The sequence below is a fragment of the Theropithecus gelada genome, chromosome 12, assembly GCF_003255815.1.
Source record: "Theropithecus gelada isolate Dixy chromosome 12, Tgel_1.0, whole genome shotgun sequence".
Lineage (NCBI taxonomy): Eukaryota > Metazoa > Chordata > Mammalia > Primates > Cercopithecidae > Theropithecus > Theropithecus gelada.
In genome coordinates this window covers 114,383,879-114,401,581 of record NC_037680.1, presented here as the reverse complement: position 1 = coordinate 114,401,581, position 17,703 = coordinate 114,383,879, and the positions used below count along the sequence as shown (strand labels likewise).

Genomic DNA, 17,703 nt, shown 5'->3' with positions numbered 1-17,703 from the left:
CACGCAACAGAAACCACTGGGGCTGGTGTGAGTGGTGGAGGATCTGGTAAAGGGACGCTGGTGGCTCCCAAGTCCCCAAGAGGGTCTGGGAAGTGGGGTCTGCACAATCGCCCTGCAGAGCCAGTCCCCGTGGGGAGGCCGAGCTGCTCCTTCTGGCGGGGTCCCCAACAGGCGAGGGGAGTGCAGGTGCAGGGGTCAGAAACAATGACAGTGATCCCTTCACCCCAGGCCACAGGGTGTCCTTCCCTGTCATATTTAGGTCAGTCTCCTGCAGTCCCCTGGGCTGTCCAGAGCAGCTGCCTGCCCCCAACCTACTGGGCCTTCCTGTCCTGCAGCCCAGCCAGTTCTAGCTTCCACCACCCATGCAGCCCCCTGTCCTGGTCTGGCTGCAGGGCTGGTCCGGTGGCCTTGACCCTGGCCTGGCTCTGGGCTGGTCTCTCCTGGATGCATCCCCCACCTCTCTTAAAGAGCCACTGTGCCTCCCAAGGGGCGGGACTACCATGCCCAGCCCATGTCCCTTGCTCCTTAGGGACAGAGCCCTCCCCGACCAATGCTGCCCGTTCTTTCCCACCCTATGCAAGCCCAGAGTCCCACAGCTGGGATGAGGCCAGGGGCAGCCGTTCAGGCAAATCTGGAAACCTGTTTCATTTTTTAGGTACAGGCGAAGAATGCTTGGGTTTTTCTTAAACGAGACTGATGCGGTTTCTTTCCTTGGAGAGAGAGGTAACATCAAAGTTTTAAAACAGAATAAATTGCCAAAGTTTTAAAACAAGCCATTCAGGGCCAAATAGCTTCCATTCCTCTGTGTGACTGCAAATGTAATCATTCATAAATCATGTCTTTCAAAAGCCGTGTGCAGAGGTTGCTGGGTAGACGGCTGCATTCCTCACTCCGCACTCGGCGTGTTAAGACAGGAACCTTTCCTCGAGCTGTGCAGAAGTTAGGAACTCAGTGTTGCTTGGGGGAGTTCAGAGCAATGGCCTCCTCTCCACAGCAGGCCAGCGCCCCTGAAAAAAGCATACATAGCAGGCACCCCAAAGGTGGAGGGCCCCTCAAGCAAAGTGAGAGAGTGGGGACAGAACTACAGGGCAGCCGGGCCCCCCACAGGGGACCCCTGGACTCAGCTCATCAGATGTTTGGACAAAGGAGACAAGAGGCACAGAGCGGATGGGTCTCAGACCCAGCCAATGCACTTGATGTCCGCGTTTGGTCTGTGCCACATGGGGCAGGAAAGGCCAGTTCTGTAGCTGTGTATTTTAGATTTGTAGAGAGAGAAGCTCAGACCCCATCACTGTCCTCCTCCCAGCTGGGGTGGTGGCTAAATGGAGAGTGCAGGTCAGGTTCTAGGACAAGTTCATGCAAATTCCTGAAGCCTGCCTGCTCCCCTCCCAGCAGCCAGTCCAAGATGCCGATAGCTTCAGCTCACAGGCCACGTCCTGGCCTAAGTCCCTTACATCCATTAGCCTATTTATTTTGAGACAGGGTCTTGCTCTGTTGCCCAGGCTGGAGTGCAGCAGCACAATCATGGCTTACTGCAGTCTTGACCTCCTTGGGCTTAGGCGATCCCTCTGCCTCAGCCTCCTGAGTAGCTGGGACCAGAGGCACATGCCACCACACCCGGCTAATTTTTCTATTTTTTGTAGAGATGGGGTTTCCCCACGTTGCCCAGGCTGGTTTTGAACTCCTGGGCATCGTCCCACCTCAGTCTCACAAAGTGCTGGGATTACAGGTGTGAGCCACGGTGCCTGGCCACTATTAGCCTATTTAATCCTCGCAAATAACCCTTATGGCAGGGACAGAGGGGCTCAGACAGGTTAAGAGTCACACAGCCCAGGAATGGTAGAGCCCAGATGCAATCCCTGGCACGCTTATCTCAGAACACGTGGGAGGCATGATGAGGTCAGTGACCTCTTGCGGAGACCCCAACAGCAGCCCCAAAGGCTATGGGTGACCCTGTCTGTGGAGGCCCTGAGACCCTGGGCCAGGAGCCCCGGCTGAAGGCGGGCTTCCTCAGGGTGTCTGCCTCCCTCAGGCTTCCCAGGAGTGGCTTCCGGGGGCTCTCACTGGGCATGCGTGAGTCCACGACCTGGACAGTCACCTGGCCACTCCACACTAGTGCCCAGCAGTACAGGGGCCCTGGGAGAGTGGGTGTGTGGCCATCGTCACCGCCACTGAGTGGGCGACCTTTGCGAAGGGGCATGGACTGAAGAGAGCACGAGGTGCCTCTGGCAGCACCAGGGCAGGCTGAGAACAGGCTGCCGAGCTGCCTCTCCTCCCCGTGCGAGGCCCTCCTGGGCGGAGGGACTGGCATCGTCCATCTAAGCGCAGGCTCGATCCACACTCAATCCTGAAGCCTCCGCTAAGAACCGCTACCGTCCTTAAGACATGGACGATACCCTTGCAGGAGGGCGGAAAGATGGTCATGACTGTAGTACACTATTCTCAGCATCTCTCCTTTCAAAGAAGCCTATGTTTTTTCTCTTCTAAAACACACCTTTATTGAAGTATAGTTTATATACCACAGATTCACCCATTTTATATAGACAATTCAATGATTTTTAGTAAATTCACGAAGTTGCACAACCATCACCATATCTAGTGGTTTTCCTTCTTTATTTTTTTTGAGACAGGGTGTCATTCTGCTGCCCAGGTTGGAGTGCACTGGTGCTTTCTCGGCTCACCGCAGCCTTGACTTCCTGGGCTTAAAGAAGCCTGTTTTTGCAAACATTTTATAACACATAGCGCAGTGGCACAGGGGTCTAACTTATAAGCAAATCCTGGAGGAGCATGTCCAGATTATTTTACTGTCAGGGGCAGGACCAAGAGAGTTGGGGACGACTGTTCCAAAGGGTGAAAGTACCCAGGGCCCAAGGGAGTTGGGGCAGGGGTGTGGTGGAGGAACCCGGAGCTCCCCAGCCCACAGGAACGCCGGCTCCTGCCTCCCTGATGTCTGGCTCTCCTGAACTGGGCCCCTTCAGTTGCCACGATCTGTCTCTGGTGGGTGGCGAGGCCTCCGCCCCTGGTGAGTGTCTGCTCCCTGCATGGCCTGGTCTGTTTCAGGCATGCGAGTGCCCGCGTGAGGTGTCAACCACGGCCTGGCATTTCCTGCGTGGCCAGGATATCTCCCCAGTGCTTCCCTCCGGCTCAAACTTGACATCCTCTAGAGTGAAAGCACTCAGCAGTCTGAGCTCCCCCTCTCCCTGCCCCTGCTCTGTCTAAAGTCCTGTCTCTCCAGGGGTCACCTTGGTATTCTCCTTCCTCCAGCAAGACCCTCTCATTCCAACTTCTCAAGCCCAGGCTGAGAAACTCCCCGCCATGCGCTGACACCTCTGAGCATCCAGTGCCGGGGCGGTTGTCAGAAGAGGAAAGGTCCTTGGGGCCGTGGGCCAGGGCCGGGCCGTTCCCCTCCCACCCACACAGCTGCTTACCCCGCCAAAGCCTCCACCAAGTAGATTCTCCTCCACTGTCACCTGATTTTGGGCCTCAAAGACAGCAAAGCACTGCATTCCAGCCCACCATCCCCTCTCTTGGGCTCAGAGCCTGTACCCCCACGAAGTGCCTGCTTTGTGCCGGATGGGGGTGCTGTGCACAGTTCTTTGTCCCCGTCTTGGTCTGTGTTGCCCACTCTTACTGGGAATGCCCAGGCCCTTCCAAGTCCTCACTCGGATAACTGTGGCAGCCTCCAGCCTCACCTCCAACCTCAGGAACCTGGTGGCAGACCCCTGACTGCACACAGCACCCTCCATCCTCCTCCCCAGCCTTGGTCCTGTCCACAACTGCCACTCAGTAAAATTCTATGCATTGTCAACAGGCACTCCTCATTTCTGAAGTTGAGAAGTCAAGAAATCCTCATTTTTTTTTTTAAGTCATAAAATAAAACACAGGTTGAACTAAAAACATACTGTCTACCTTTCAAATTACCAGAGAAGAACAAGGAAAATACTGACCTGGAGAAAAATTAGGAAGCCCCTGTAAGTATTAAGGAAAGAAAATGGAAAATAAGATGTTAGAAGAGCTCCACTTCTTAAAGCCAGAAGGGCGGGTGAGCAGCATCAGGGAGCCGCGTGGGCCAGGCCCTGCCACCACCCCCACCGAGGCCTGGAGAGTCCTCAGGCCGGGACATGGGTGCTCCCACACCGCCCTGTCCTGTAGATCAGAGCTGCACGGGACGGGAAGCGGCCTGCCCAGGGTCACCAGGCCCTCAGGGCAGGCGCCGGGATTTGGTAAACAACATTAACGTGTCCCTAAAATCCACAAGAAAACCGGATGCTAAACCAGGTCAAAGAGCTAAGTGACTCCGGGGAACATCCAAAAGATGGGTGGCGGGACATGACACAGAAAAAAGACTATACAATGAGAAACCACCATGTTGTCCCTGACAAAGCTGCCGCTGTCCACGTATGAAGTAACGAATGGCTCTTCATTCCTGTTAGAACGGCCACCATCGAAAACAAAACCACAAGCTTTGCCAAGGCTGTGGAGATGGTTTTTCTTTGCCGGCTCAGCGCTCCAAGGTTGGCTCCCCCACCGCGTGCCAGGGAGCCGGCAGCGTGGCAGAGGCGGCCTCACACGGCCCCTGAGAACCAGAGCCTTGTGCACTGCTGGTGGGAATGCACAATGCCACAGCCACGCGGTGGCGGCTCCTCAAAACATTAAACACAGAACCACCTGATGATCCAGCAATCCCACTTCTGGGCATATGCCCAAAGGAATTGGAAGCAGGGTCTCAAAGAGATATCTGCACACCCATGTTCACAGCAGCCTGATACACAACAGCCAGAGGTGGGAGTAACCCAGGTGTCCATGGATGAATGCACAAACACAATGTGGTCTATCCGTAACAGTGGAATAACGGATGAATGGACAAACACAATGTAGTCTATCCATAACAGTGGAATATTACTTGGCCTTCAGAAGGAAGGAAATTCTGACTCACACTACAACACAGAAGAACTTTAAGGACATCAGGCTAAGTGAAATGAGCCAGTTACAAAGGAACAAATGCTGTATGATTCCACTTATACAGGTTCCTAGAGTAGTCGGATTCACAGACAGAAAGTAGAATCGTGGGTCCAGGGGCTGGGGGAGGTGGTAAATCAGCAGGAGGTTAGGGTTTAACTGGGACAAGTCTCAGTTTTGCAAAATGAGAAAAGTTCTGGAGATGGATAGTGGCGATGGTTGTACAGCAATATGAGTGTGCTCAGTGGCACAGAACTGTACACTTAAAAATAGGTAAGATGGTACATTTTATGTTGTGTATACTTTACTGCAATTAAAAAAGCCTGACTGGGACAGAGGTTAGGCTATAAGAAGTCACTACGAAGCTGTGACTGTCAGGGTCACATATGGAATTCCCCATCTTCTCCCCTGCACAGAACACACAGTGACATGTGCCCAGGGAAAGTAGGCAGGATCACAAACACAGTGCAGGGTTTTCACACAATGTGCACAGATGGGGAAGACGAAAATAAGGATACGGAGGCCCTAAGTATTAAATTTAATATGATGACTGGGATGGATGCATAAAAACACCACAGTCCTCCCATGGGCTTATGGGTCATTTACAACAGGAAAAATCTGCAAGACAAGAAAGAACCCGCAATGCACACTAAGTTGTGGTTGTGGTTCCTGTTCTGCCCCAACCACAGTTCAATAAAACCAGCAATGAGTACCGGGAGAGAAACCAAAAAGCCCGAGCCCCTGAGATTTGCCAAAACTTGCTTCTAAACAATTCACGTGCTACAGAGGAGACAGAAACCACAAACACAGAGAATCCAGAGGGATCCAGCCAAGCTGCCAAGCAGAGAACTGATGACGTTTCATTCCCACGCCAGAAAGAACAAAAACAAATGCGTTAGGCATTCAAGAAAGTGTAGGATAAGTAAACTCAAGAACTGGTTTTGTTTTGAGGGGGAGGCGGGCAGGAATCAGTGGGGAGGAGACTAATCACAGATGAACCACTGTCCATTCTGATCAAGAAATAACATGAAAATACAAAGTCACAAAATTGCACTGAAAAGGACAAATGTTCACAGATGTAGAGGGAATTAGAAAAATAATCATCCACATAATGATATGTTGGATAAAATGAACAATTTCAGAGGAAAATGTAAAACAACATCATTGCTACAAGACACAGAAAACCCCAGCCGGGTGCGGTGACTCACGCCTGTAATCCCAGCACTTTGGGAGGCCGAGGCAGGTGGATCACCTGAGATCAGGAGTTTGAGACCAGCCTGGCCAACATGGCGAAACCCTATCTCTACTAAAAATACAAAAATTAGCTGGGCGTGGTGGCAGGCACCTGTAATCCCAGCTACCTGAGAGACTGAGGCAGGAGAATCGTTTGAACTTGGGAGGTGGAGGTTGCAGTGAGCCGAGATCACACCACTGCACTCCAGCCTGGGCGACAGAGCAAGACTCCGTCCAAAAAAAAAAAAAAAAGGAAAACCCAAAGGGACCAATAACACCAGAAAGATTCTGAAAAGGTTGCCAATTATCTAGACCATGAAAAGGAGCCTGGCCGCGGTGGTTTTGCAGGTGAAAATGAAGACCCTCTAGATCTTCAAGGAACTGCTTATTTCCATCATCCTGACTGTCCTAGCACACAGGAAAAGAATAAAGGTCCACAACCCATATCTTGGGAAGAAAACCCAAAGCTGGTAATAAAACTCCCAAGGGAAAGTACAGAGCAAGCTCACTCAGGAAGAACGAAGCCACACTCAGAACAAACAGCGGCCAACAGACACCCGAGGCTGCGGAAAGGCTGCACAGGAATGAAGGAACACTCCATTCATCCCAGAAACACGGTAGGTTTGCAGTCTCTGATCACTTCTCCTGTGTCACAGCCTCACCAGTGCCAGCGGCCTGCCAGCACCGAGGCAATGCCCAGCTTGGCAGGTTGCTGTGTGACATCGAATGGTTCTTCCTTCACATGACAGAAGCTTACTTTATACATGGGAAGAAGACGCATTCTCCATCCCTCTCCCACCCCTACCCCCGCAAAAATACAATGAAAAAGCATCTGGCCCGCTGGGTGCGGTGGCTCACGCCTGTAATCCCAGCTCTTTGGGAGGCTGAGGTGGGCGGATCACAAGGTCAGGAGATCAAGACCATCCTGGCTAACACGGTGAAACCCCGTCTCTACTAAAAAAAAAATACAAAAAATTAGCTGGGTGCGGTGGTGGATGCCTGTAGTCCCAGTTACTTGGGAGGCTGAGGCGGGAGAATGGCAAGAGCCCAGGAGGCGGAGCTTGCAGTGAACTGAGATTGCACCATCGCACTCCAGCCTGGGTGACAGAGCGAGACACCATCTCAGGAAAAAAAAAAAAAAAGCATCTGGCCCCAAAGGAGAAAGACAGAAGGTTTAAGGTGTTAACTCTTGACCACATGGTTCTGAACTGTGGGTCACCTATATTAAGCTTCTCTTCTGCCTCTGCTGCCACTGAGACAGCAAGACCAACCCCTCCTCTTCCTCCTCCTTCTTGGCCTCCTCAACATGAAGACCTTATGATGATCCACTTACACTTCATGAAAAGTATATATATTTTCTGTGGGTTTTTCCTTTTTGAGATGGGATCTCACTCTATCGCCCACGCTGATTGCAGTGGTGTGATCTTGCTTCATTGCAACCTCCACTCCCTGGGCTCAAGCAATCCTCCCACCGTGGCCTCCCAAAGTGCAAGGATTACAGGCGTGAGCCACCATGCTGGGTCTAATTCTCTTAATAACTCTTTTCTCTAGCTTACTTTATTCTAAGAATACAGTATAGGCCGGGCACAGTGGCTCACGCCTGTAATCCCAGCACTTCGGGAAGCCAAGACGGGTGGATCACTTGAGGTTGGGAGTTTGAGACCAGCCTGGCCAACATAGTGAAACCCCGTCTCCACCAAAAATACAAAATTAGCCGGGCATGGTAGCGGGCACCTATAATCTGAGCTACTGGAGAAGCTGAGGTAGGAGAATTGCTTGAACCCGGGAGTCAGAGGTTGTGGTGAGCCAAGATCGCACCATTGTGCTACAGCCTGGGCAAAACAGGGAGATTCAGTCTCAAAAAAAGAAAGAAAAAAAAAAGAATACAGTATACATACTTGTAACATACAAAATATGGGTTAATTGACTGATAATGTTGTCAGTAAGGCTTCTGTGCAATAGTAGGCTATTAGTAGTTAAGCTTTCAGGGAGTCAAGAGCTACACTCGAATTTCTGACCATGTGGGGGGTTGGCGCCCCACTCCTGCGTTATTCAAGGGTCACTTGTATTGTCATCACCAGTAGCAAAGGAAGGAGCTGCTGTCACTCCCCTACTCGGCAATGAGTCGCTCTCCAACACAGTAAGACTGAAGAACAAAACACAGAAAATTGTGAGGAGGCGGCAGGACCACCCTAGGTTACGGGCGACCTTATGACCAGCCTGAAAAAGCCAAGCAGGAAGCAAAACAACTGAAATAAAAAAAACAGGCACAGGGCGACAACAGTCACCAAACAAACATGCAGAAGGGGAGCTTCCTCCTAGCCGGCGACGACCAGCTAGAAAATAAACTGGGGGAAAATATCCCACTCACGGTCATGGCCAAAAAGCACCAGATTCCTAGACACTGAATGAGTCATCTGCAGGAGAACGAAATCTCTGGAAGGGCCTGGATGCAGATGTGGGGGTGGAAAAACAGACCGCTGTTTCTTGAGCCGGTGGTCTTGATTTAACTCTCCCTGACCAGTTAATACTTTCAGTGCAACTACCATGAAAATCCCCCAAATATTTAGCCATTGAGAAAAATTGCTAGGAAATGAAGGTAAATTCCAGATGCATCAAAGGTTTGCGTATTTAAAACCATAAGGCACTGGAGGAAGCCTCCACAGGCATGCTCTCTGGTTTCACCTCCTCGCTGCCTCCTAAGGGCAGCTTTCGCTGCTGCCTCTTCCGCAAAGGACCCTGCCATCTGCCTCCCCCAGCCACCAATCATGTCAAGGTACCCAGTGGTGCCTGGGGCCCGTTTCCTTCTCTGTCCTCCCTGGCCAGTCACCAGGAGCCTGGGCCTGTCTCCACCCACTCTTACTGGCCATCCCTCCAAGCAAGGATTTGACATCATCCAGGCCCTGCTGCTGCCAGAAACACCTATCTTGGCCATACCTCTTTCTGAGCCCTAGATTTGCACAGACTCCTGCCTATGTGCCATCACCCCTCAGCATCCAAGGGGAACGCTGAACCCCATGTGGCTGCTGAGGACGGGTCTGCCAGGTGCAGCAAATGATAGGATGCCTTGTGAAATCTGCATCTCAGAGAAACGGTGGTTTTTGATGTATGTCCCTGATACTGTATGAGACAGGCTTATACTCCTTATTTATCTGAAATTCCAGTTTGCCTGGGGCTACCATGTTTCCTGGCAGCCCTAGCTGTGGCCCGGGATGTCATCTCCCCTCCCCTCCTCTCTTCTTTTCTCCCCTGCCCGCCCCTCCTCTCCTCTCCTCTCTTCTCCCCTGCCCTGCCCTCCCTCCTCCCCCAGGAGCTCTGCCAAGTGCTGTTCTTCATTCCTCAGTGCTCACTTCCTGCATCCAGGCCCAGGGACTGGAGTCCATCGCTTTTGCCTCTGGGACTCCCTGGAACCCTCCCACTCTTATCTTTGCCTGACCTCCTGCCCATGCTGGGGGCCACAGCTGAGGGTTCCTTTAAACCACACCTTCTGTCCTGTCACCCCCTTTAATGCCCTTCAAGGTTTTCCCACTGGCCTAGGAATGAGATCTGAATCCTTAGAGAATGGATCCTTCCTCCAGCACCAGCTTCGGCTCAAAGCCCTCTTCGCCACCATGCTTCAGTCAAAAAGGCTTCTAGGAACTTCCAAAAAGCAGGGCCTCTGCACAACCGTCCTTGCCCTCTGCCCTCTGGACTGTGCTGCTGCTGCTCCTCAGGCTTGGACTGCGCTGCTGCTGCTCCTCAGGCTTGGACTGTGCTGCTGCTGCTCCTCAGGGCTCTGCTCCATGGTCTCCTGTTTATTTCCTGCTGCATTTAAGTGGCACCACATGTCTAGATGGTTGACACGCAGCAGGGCTGCCCCGCCTTGGCACTGTGGACATTTGATGTGGGATCATCCTCTGGGGGGTTGCCCTGGGTTGTGTGTAGGACACCCTACTGTAGCAGGCTGCTCTGCACCCCTGGCCTCTGCCCTTCTGAGTACTGACCTGTGTGGCCCACGTGAGAGTCCTGACCCTGCGTATCCCACGTGTGTGTGAGTCCTGACCCCGTGCATCCCACCCGTGTGAGACTCCTGACCCCATGTGTCCCACATGAGTGAGAGTCCTGACCCTGTGCGTCCCACGTGTGTGAGGTGGCAGATGGGTGTTTCCAGGAGAAATGGTGCAGCGCTTTCCTGGCACTCCCTCATCTGTCCATCTCTCCTGCTTCCCTCTCACAACTGTCTCCTCCAGAGGCAAGAAAATCCCTGCAGAGAGAGCCCAGCCGGCTGTCAGTCACCAAGTGTCCGTTGAAGAGGCAGTGCTTTCTAGGCCTCTTCCCCTCCCGGCCTAGGGCCAGGGTACCCGACAGCGGCAGGCCTTACGAGGCAAACACTTGCATGGTTGGGCAAATCACTGACTTTTCTCCTCCCAGGTGGTATCAGACTTGTCAAGACAGTCCTTCCTGAGACTCGTGTGGGGGTACGTGGTCCAGGAGAACAGGGGGCAGGGCTTCCTGGGCCAGCTGTACCCCACCCCCTGGAGTGAGCTGGCCCAGGCCATGGGCCAGGTCACTCTGCCTCCCCTCCTTCCCCCATGGTTTTCCAGAACTCTCAGCTAATTCAGGAGCTGCTTCCTCAGAGCCAAGCCGTGGGGGCCTGAACATGGCATGTATGGGGGTGACACTAACGTACCCTGAGGGTCTGTTGGGGGCACAGAGGAGGACCCCCTGTCCCTGGGGTGGTGGGTGGGGTGGGCGTTCTGGGAGGCTGGGCATTGCCCCTGTGAGGGATGGAGGTGGTGCTAACCCTGGCGGAGGCCAGAGTGGATGGCCAGGGCCTGGGGTTTCGGGGTTCTGGTTCTTGGTCCCAGAAAATCCACCGTGTGACTGCCCGTGGGAGGCAGTGAAGCACTCTCGAAGCACGGTGAGGAGTCACTGAGACAGCTGAGAACGCAGAGTCAGCGGAGCTGCGACTCAGGCCCATAGCCCTGCACCCTGCCACGTCTAGAGGGCTGCAACTCAGGCCCATGGCCCTGCACCCCTGCCACGTCTCCGGGGCTGTGACTCAGGCCCATAGCCCTGCACCCCTGCCACGTCTGGGGGGCTGCGACTCAGGCCCATAGCCCTGCACCCCAGCCACGTCTGGCTAGTGTGTCCCCGTGGACCCTGCTCCAACAAAGACACCCAGAACCCATGATTTAAAAGATGGTTAAAATGATGCCTTTTGGATGCTGCAGAAATTACTGAAATAAAACATCTTAGGAAAAATATATTTTTCCTGAACACAAGAACATCATTCGGTGAAGTGAGCACGATTTTGTTTGGGCTGGGAGCTCTCCTATGGTGGCTGTGTTGATGCACCCTCCTCAACAAGGAGAAACAGGTCCTCCAGGAACATCACCCAGCTGGGGGTCCTCCTGTTCCGGAGCGGAGAGGGCTGGGGACAAGGACATCCCTCCGGGGCTTCATGTGTCTGCTGTGGGATGTGTCAGAGGTAAGCAGGGGGTATGGCAGGCTGGGAACTGGACAGTGCCCTGGCAGTACCATCTCTGCCTCTTCATTTGTCACCAAGAAACTGATGGGCAGGGGCAGTGGGCACACGGTCCAGCAAGTGCTGGAGCCACCAGGGCCACTGCAGCCCAGGCTCCCCTGTCCCCTTCCCAGCTCCCACTGTCTTCCTGGCTGCAGCGCCTCCTCCTTCAGGAGGACTCCCTGGGTCCCCAGTGGAGGAGGAGGCTGTTAGGCAGGATTCCCACAGTCCCCCAGGTACGCCATTCTGGGAGCCCCCTGAGCCTGCTATCTACCAGACACCATCCCTGCAAGGGACAGACACCCATCTCAAACGTTATGGGTCACATGATGGAAATGTGTACCGCATGAGCTCGATCTAGGGGCTCAAAAGGTGTCAGGAGGCTCTGTCTGTGTCACGGACAGGTGCTCCCCCGTGGCTCACAGGGTAGACTGTGGCAGCCCCACTCAGATCTAGCCTGGAGGAAGGACGCAGTTTTCCCCTGTGGTTCCATCAGAACACTGACTGTCCAGCCTGCGGCCAGTCTCCTCCCTGGGACCATCTGGATGGCCAGGCCTGGCTCAGGGCCCACTGAGGGCCAGCCCACCATACCACAAAGACCATTAGGAAAGAGGGGTTCTAGGCCTGAGTTGGGGGTGGGGGCACTGGCGGGGGCACTGGCGGGCAAGCCCGAGGGGCTTCACTCTCTGGGCTCAGCATTTCCACTGGAATTCACACTACACACGGCACTTGCATCACACAGTCAGCCAGACGCCAGTTGTAACTGATTAGAAGCTAAGAAATGGGTGCATTCTGGGGAAAAAAATCAGGACAGACTTTTCCAACTAGCCTTAAGTAAAGATTCCACCTCAAACACTTCCCGGAGCTGAATCTACCATTTGCACTGCGGATAGAAATGTTTCTCAACAGCCCTGGCCTCGGACTGGCAATAAGCACACTGACAGGCATGCGCCTATGGAAAGAAGACAAAAATCCAGAAATTTCCTCCTGCAGCTAAACACACAGGGTAAACAAACACACTGGGTTGATTAGCAAATAAGAATCCTTCAGATTTGGACTTTGGCCTGAGAACTGTGTCCAGATTTAAAACCACATGGCATCTGAAGCAGTCACATAGCATTTCCTGTGATGTCCCCGTCATTCCAATTCTACTTGTATTTATATAAAGTCATATATTTCAATTAATGTTGCAGCCATTAAAAAACCCCTAGCTCCCACACGACAGACAAGGAAGGCATGCGTTTCCCAGGACAGATGACTGAGTTCATGTGTGACAGCACCAGCCAGCACTCCCTGAGTGAAGATGGACTCAAAAAACCAGGGGCTTCTGACGCATCCTTCTTTCCTGATTAACGAACAGCTTTTCGGTGTCTATACACAAACCTTTAAGAATGCATGTAGAGTCTCCTGTAAACACAAGAGTACACAGGATGCTCAGAGGGAAAAGAACTATATATGGATCCTAAGTTTTTTTTTTTTTTTCTGAGACGGAGTTTCACTCTTAGGCTGGAGTGCAGTGGCATCCCAGCTCTGCCTTCTGAGTTCAAGTGATTCTCCTGCCTCAGCCTCCCAAGTAGCTGGGACTAGAGGCGCCCGCCACCACGCCTGGCTAATTTTTTTGTATTTTTAGTAGAGACGGGGTTTCACCATGTTGGCCAGGCTGGTCTGGAATTCCTCACCTCAGGTGATTCACCCACCTCAGCCTCCCAAAGTGCTGGGATTACAGGCGTGAGCCACCATGCCTGGTCAGATGGTGAGATTCTTAATAACTACCTAAGACAAATAACTTGATTGTAAAATTGTCACAGATAAGTTCTCAAACCTGTAAACTAGAGTACTTTAAAAACAATTCCATGTTGCCATTCTGGGGAGCAAAATCTTCATCACCAAGGAGATCTGGCTAGTGCTGCAGCTTGGGAAGGAAACAGCCTGTGCTCAGTAATTCTACTAATTACAGCTGGGCTCCAATGACATTCATTTACTGATAACCTCATAAAGTTGTGCTTGTTCTTCCAAGACATAACATTAGCCAGGCCACTCAAAATAATGTTAAAATTACAGGACTTTGGACTTTCGGCAGAACATGACTAGTTTTCTTGATAAACAAGTAAGGTCTTTATATGTGATCGTGACATAGTGTTTTATTTACACAAGCTTTAGAGGGTGCAGCCTCTGGACACTAGTAAAGAACATTTATTTATCTGGTTATTTATATAAAAAATATTCCACAAGCCAGCTCTCTGCCTTGCTAACAAAGAAATGTTTGTTTCTTAGGAAACGAAAACAGTGAAGGCCATGTCAAGCCAAATGGAGAGAATAAAATTACTCTGAGATTTTGCTTTCCACGCAACTTCAGCCAAAACTCTAAAGTGGCAAGACCCGCTTTCAGTTTATATTATATTGGCCTCTGAGGATTCTATGCAGATCTGCCACCCCTTGGAGAGGTTTACAAATAGGGACCAGAAATCCATGGCTCCCAAGAAGCCCTGGCCCCTCTCCTTGTTGGGCCACGAACTGCTCTCCTAGCTACAAAAACAGCGCCGGTGGTCACTGCTTGCTCAGTGCCAGTGCCAAGGAGTCTTGTGCGGCAGGTGCCTCTGACCAACATCACTGTTTCTGGGGAAAGGCCACACATACCAGAAACAACTGCTCCGGCCTTCCCAGGGGCACTGGGTTCTCCCGCGCCAAGAACCTATTCCGTTTCCGTTAAAAGGGAGCTAAATACACGGAATAATGCAATAACCAAAGCGGCTTAGAAGGGGCTTGAGTTAGCATTTTAGAAACACGTTACAGACAAGGGAAGTGAACAGGACCGTTTCTTGCTGAGTGTCTGGCCAGTTCCTGTGGCCATTGGACTGTTGATAATCTCCACTTCTCCCTCCAAGTGGAAAGCCAAACATGTTCCACCACTTCACCAAGGGACCCGTCCTTCTTTAAATTTCTATTAGCCAAAAGTGCCAAGTTAACAAGCAAACCAAAAGAAAAAAGAAAAAAAAGCGATGGAAATGTCCCGAAAAGACATGATTTGCAAACCAGCAACTGCTGCATGCGACAGATTGTCAGTGTTGACTAATTTCCATACAAACGGGCTGTGGTTCTGATTCCCAAACACTGCATCTTCTGCAAGGTGCCTGCCTGCAGGTTTTGCAACGCGGGACCCTAGGGAAGGGAGCCTGCGCTGGCGGTCACCGCGGCGCACAGCCTGAGAAACGGAGGAGCGGGGCTGGGGAACCCCGCGTCCTTTTTTTCCTTCTGAAAACAAGTTCTCCAGTGTGCAGGGCTGACTTGCCCCAAGCTTTTCAGAACGCCCGCTCCCCGACGTCCCCAAAGCCGTCCCTTCCCCAGCGAGAAGCGCAACCCGGGTCCGCGCCCTCCGCCTCTCCTGTGCCCTGGGGCCTCCAGCCTGGAACCCGGGCGGCTCGCGTTCAAGGGCAGCAGATCCGTGCGCCCGCGGCGCCCGCCCTCCCCGCCCCCCTGCCGCTCCCCGCCCCCCCCGCCGCTCCCCTCCTCTCCCCTAGAGGACACCGGCTGGCCGGGGGAAGGGAGCTCGACCGGGACCCCCGGCCCTACTCACCCAGGAGCAGCCAGAGGCCGCGCTGCGGGAGACGGCACAGGGCCCGGGCCATGGTGCACAGCGGTGCCAAGCCGAGTCCGCTCGCCACGCGCCCCGCTGAGGACTGAGCCCGCCGCCGCGCGGGCCAGGAGGAGACGCGCCGGGGGCGGGAGCGGGCGCGGGAGCGGTGGGAGGCGGCGGCCGCGCGGACCGGCCCACTGCGGCTCCCCGGGTGGGTGCCAGGGCTGGGGACGCCCAGGGCTGGGAAAACCTTGCAGGGGGGCCGCGCGGGCGTCTCCAGGCCCCTCCCGGGGGGCGGCACACTTGGGCTCCGAGGGATGACTCCTGAAATGTTCTCCGAGCAAATAAACACTTTTTAAACTAGGAAGGGTCTCCTAGACGACTCAGCGTGAGCAGCATCTTGGTCTCCACCTGGGGATCTTCCCCTCCTCCTCCTCCGAGGTTCTCGGCATTCCTGCCTGGTGTTTGCCTTGCAAAAGGCTAAGATCTCCCAGCTGTATCTACCTCTCCGCCCAGGTGCAGGCGCTGGGGAGCGTTGGGGGCAAAACTCGCCGCCGCGCCTGGCGAGACTCGTAGTAACCCAAAATGGCGCACACTTACCAGGCCCTGGAATGCTGCTCCAGATCTGCAGGATGAGTGGGTGGGCAGAGGCGGGGACAGCACCGCAGGTGAACAGAAGCCGTGGGGCTGGAGGGAACAGAGCTGTTTGCTGGGATTGAGATGGCCTGGGGGTCTTGCTGTTGATGGATAGCAAGAGCCTGGCAGGAGGCTGTGAGGGCCTGGCCAGAGTCCTTAGAGACGTGGTTTGCTTTGGGGGCAGTCACTCTGGCAGCTGCATGGAGAACTGATGGAGGATCTTGGGTACATTCGTTTATGTAAAGTGGTGAGAGAAGGGCGCTCTGGAGATGGGCTGGGGAAGCCTGGGGAGGAGCAGGTTCTGGGAGGCACAGGCCTGGCCTCTCAGGGCATTACTGGTGGCTGGATTTCACTTGCAATGGTTCCTTCTTGTATTATCCTGTTCCAATAACTCTTAGCAACAGTACATTTATACTTGCGCTAAGGAATGCACCATTGCCCTTGGAGGGGGAAGAATCACCACCCTGGTGCTGCAGCCACAGCTGTCTCTTTTGTGGTGGAAGCTGCAAGCACACAGCATTGCTGAGTGACCAACGTTTCCTCCTAGGAAAGGGAACAGTCTATGGCTGAGAGGCTGCTGCCACCTGCAGTAAGCTGAGAGAAGGGGAGACAGCCGACAGCGAGGTCATCCACCGGTTCTTCTAACACAGGCTGGGAGGGCACTCAGGGCCAGCATGCCTACCACCTGCGCGGGGGCCCCAAGTGTTCTGAGAGTGAGGGGTCTGGGTGAGATGGTGGGGGAGGTCACACATTCTCTTGACTTGATTAGCCCCTCTTCTTGAACCCTAGGAGATACACCCCATTGGGTGGCCTGGCCTCCCTACTTTCTTCATTTAACAGACATTTGTGTCCCTATGTGCAAGACAGTGTTAGATCAACAAGCCCTGCCCTTCAATTGGTGAATCTAGGGGTGACCTCTAAAACTCTCAATAACATGAGCGCCACAATACAGGAGCCATGCAGAACAAGGGACACTTGCCTCAGCTGCAGTGCAAGTAAGGAGACAAAGGACTCTGGACAAAATACAGCCCAGGCAGTCCTGAGGGCTGGGTGGAGAGAAGTGCACAAGGGAAATGCAGGCCCAAGCACAGGCCTGGCAGCCAGAGGCCGTGCCATGTGAGAGCAGCACAGCTAGTGGGAAGGGTGGATGCCAGCACAGCCCTGGGACAGGGCCACCGTGCATCCTGCACTAGGCGATAGCCAGTCACAGTGGGGGAGAAGAACCTGCATCTTTCTGCAGCCATCACTCGCACTCCATACCCAGGGACTCTCTGGCTTGAGCCACCCTTTCTACTGTAGCTTGTGGACTTCGGCTGCATGTTTTTGGTTGGCAACTGGGACGCCTCTTTCATCAGGCTCAGCAGGAGTCTGTCTTCCCAACGTTTTCTCTTTGAAGCTTGACTGCAAGGAGGCAGGGCCAGAGGCCCCTGTCACCGCCATTTTCTCAACACTCCCTAAAGGATACATTTTCCTAAGAAGACAAAGCCTATTTCTCAAGTTCACATGCTTTAGAAATTCATGGTTCTCTGGAGAATGCTGAAGTGAGGCACACACCTAGAGGCAGGTTCTCTCCTAATGATTTTCCTGTCTGTACCTTGGGTCTAAGTAAGAGATTCCTTAGCAACTACTATGGGCTTCCCTTTTTCAAAAGTTGTAGTCCAATGTATCTGTATTTCTAATTTGTCATAGGTAGCATGGAAAATCATTCCTCTCCCAGGGTACCTCAATCTAGAGGGACATTAGGTTAAACAACGGAAGAGATTAGAAAATGGCCAAATGCTTTACTGCATACACA

General features: G+C 53.2%; 1 protein-coding gene and 1 non-coding gene across 4 annotated transcripts in view; both read right to left on the bottom strand.

The window, feature by feature from the left end:
• Nucleotides 1-16,221, bottom strand: part of RAMP1 (receptor activity modifying protein 1) — a 56,524-nt gene extending 40,303 nt beyond the window's left edge. Inside the window, exon 1 of one of the 3 annotated variants that reach the window (XM_025404723.1) lies at nt 15,873-16,221. Coding sequence is in view for 1 of the 3 variants with exons in the window: in XM_025404722.1 (XP_025260507.1) it covers nt 15,273-15,324 (52 nt within the window). In the remaining 2 variants the exon portion in view is untranslated. Of the gene's footprint in view, nt 1-14,987; nt 15,016-15,272; nt 15,451-15,872 lie in introns of those variants that run through there. The other 2 variants (XM_025404722.1, XM_025404724.1) reach the window with 2 other exon arrangements.
• LOC112636801 lies at nt 4,496-4,574 on the bottom strand. The gene has a single exon (XR_003122274.1). It is a non-coding gene; the product is annotated as a small nucleolar RNA SNORD55/SNORD39 (small nucleolar RNA).
• Nucleotides 16,222-17,703: the final 1,482 nt, after the last annotated feature.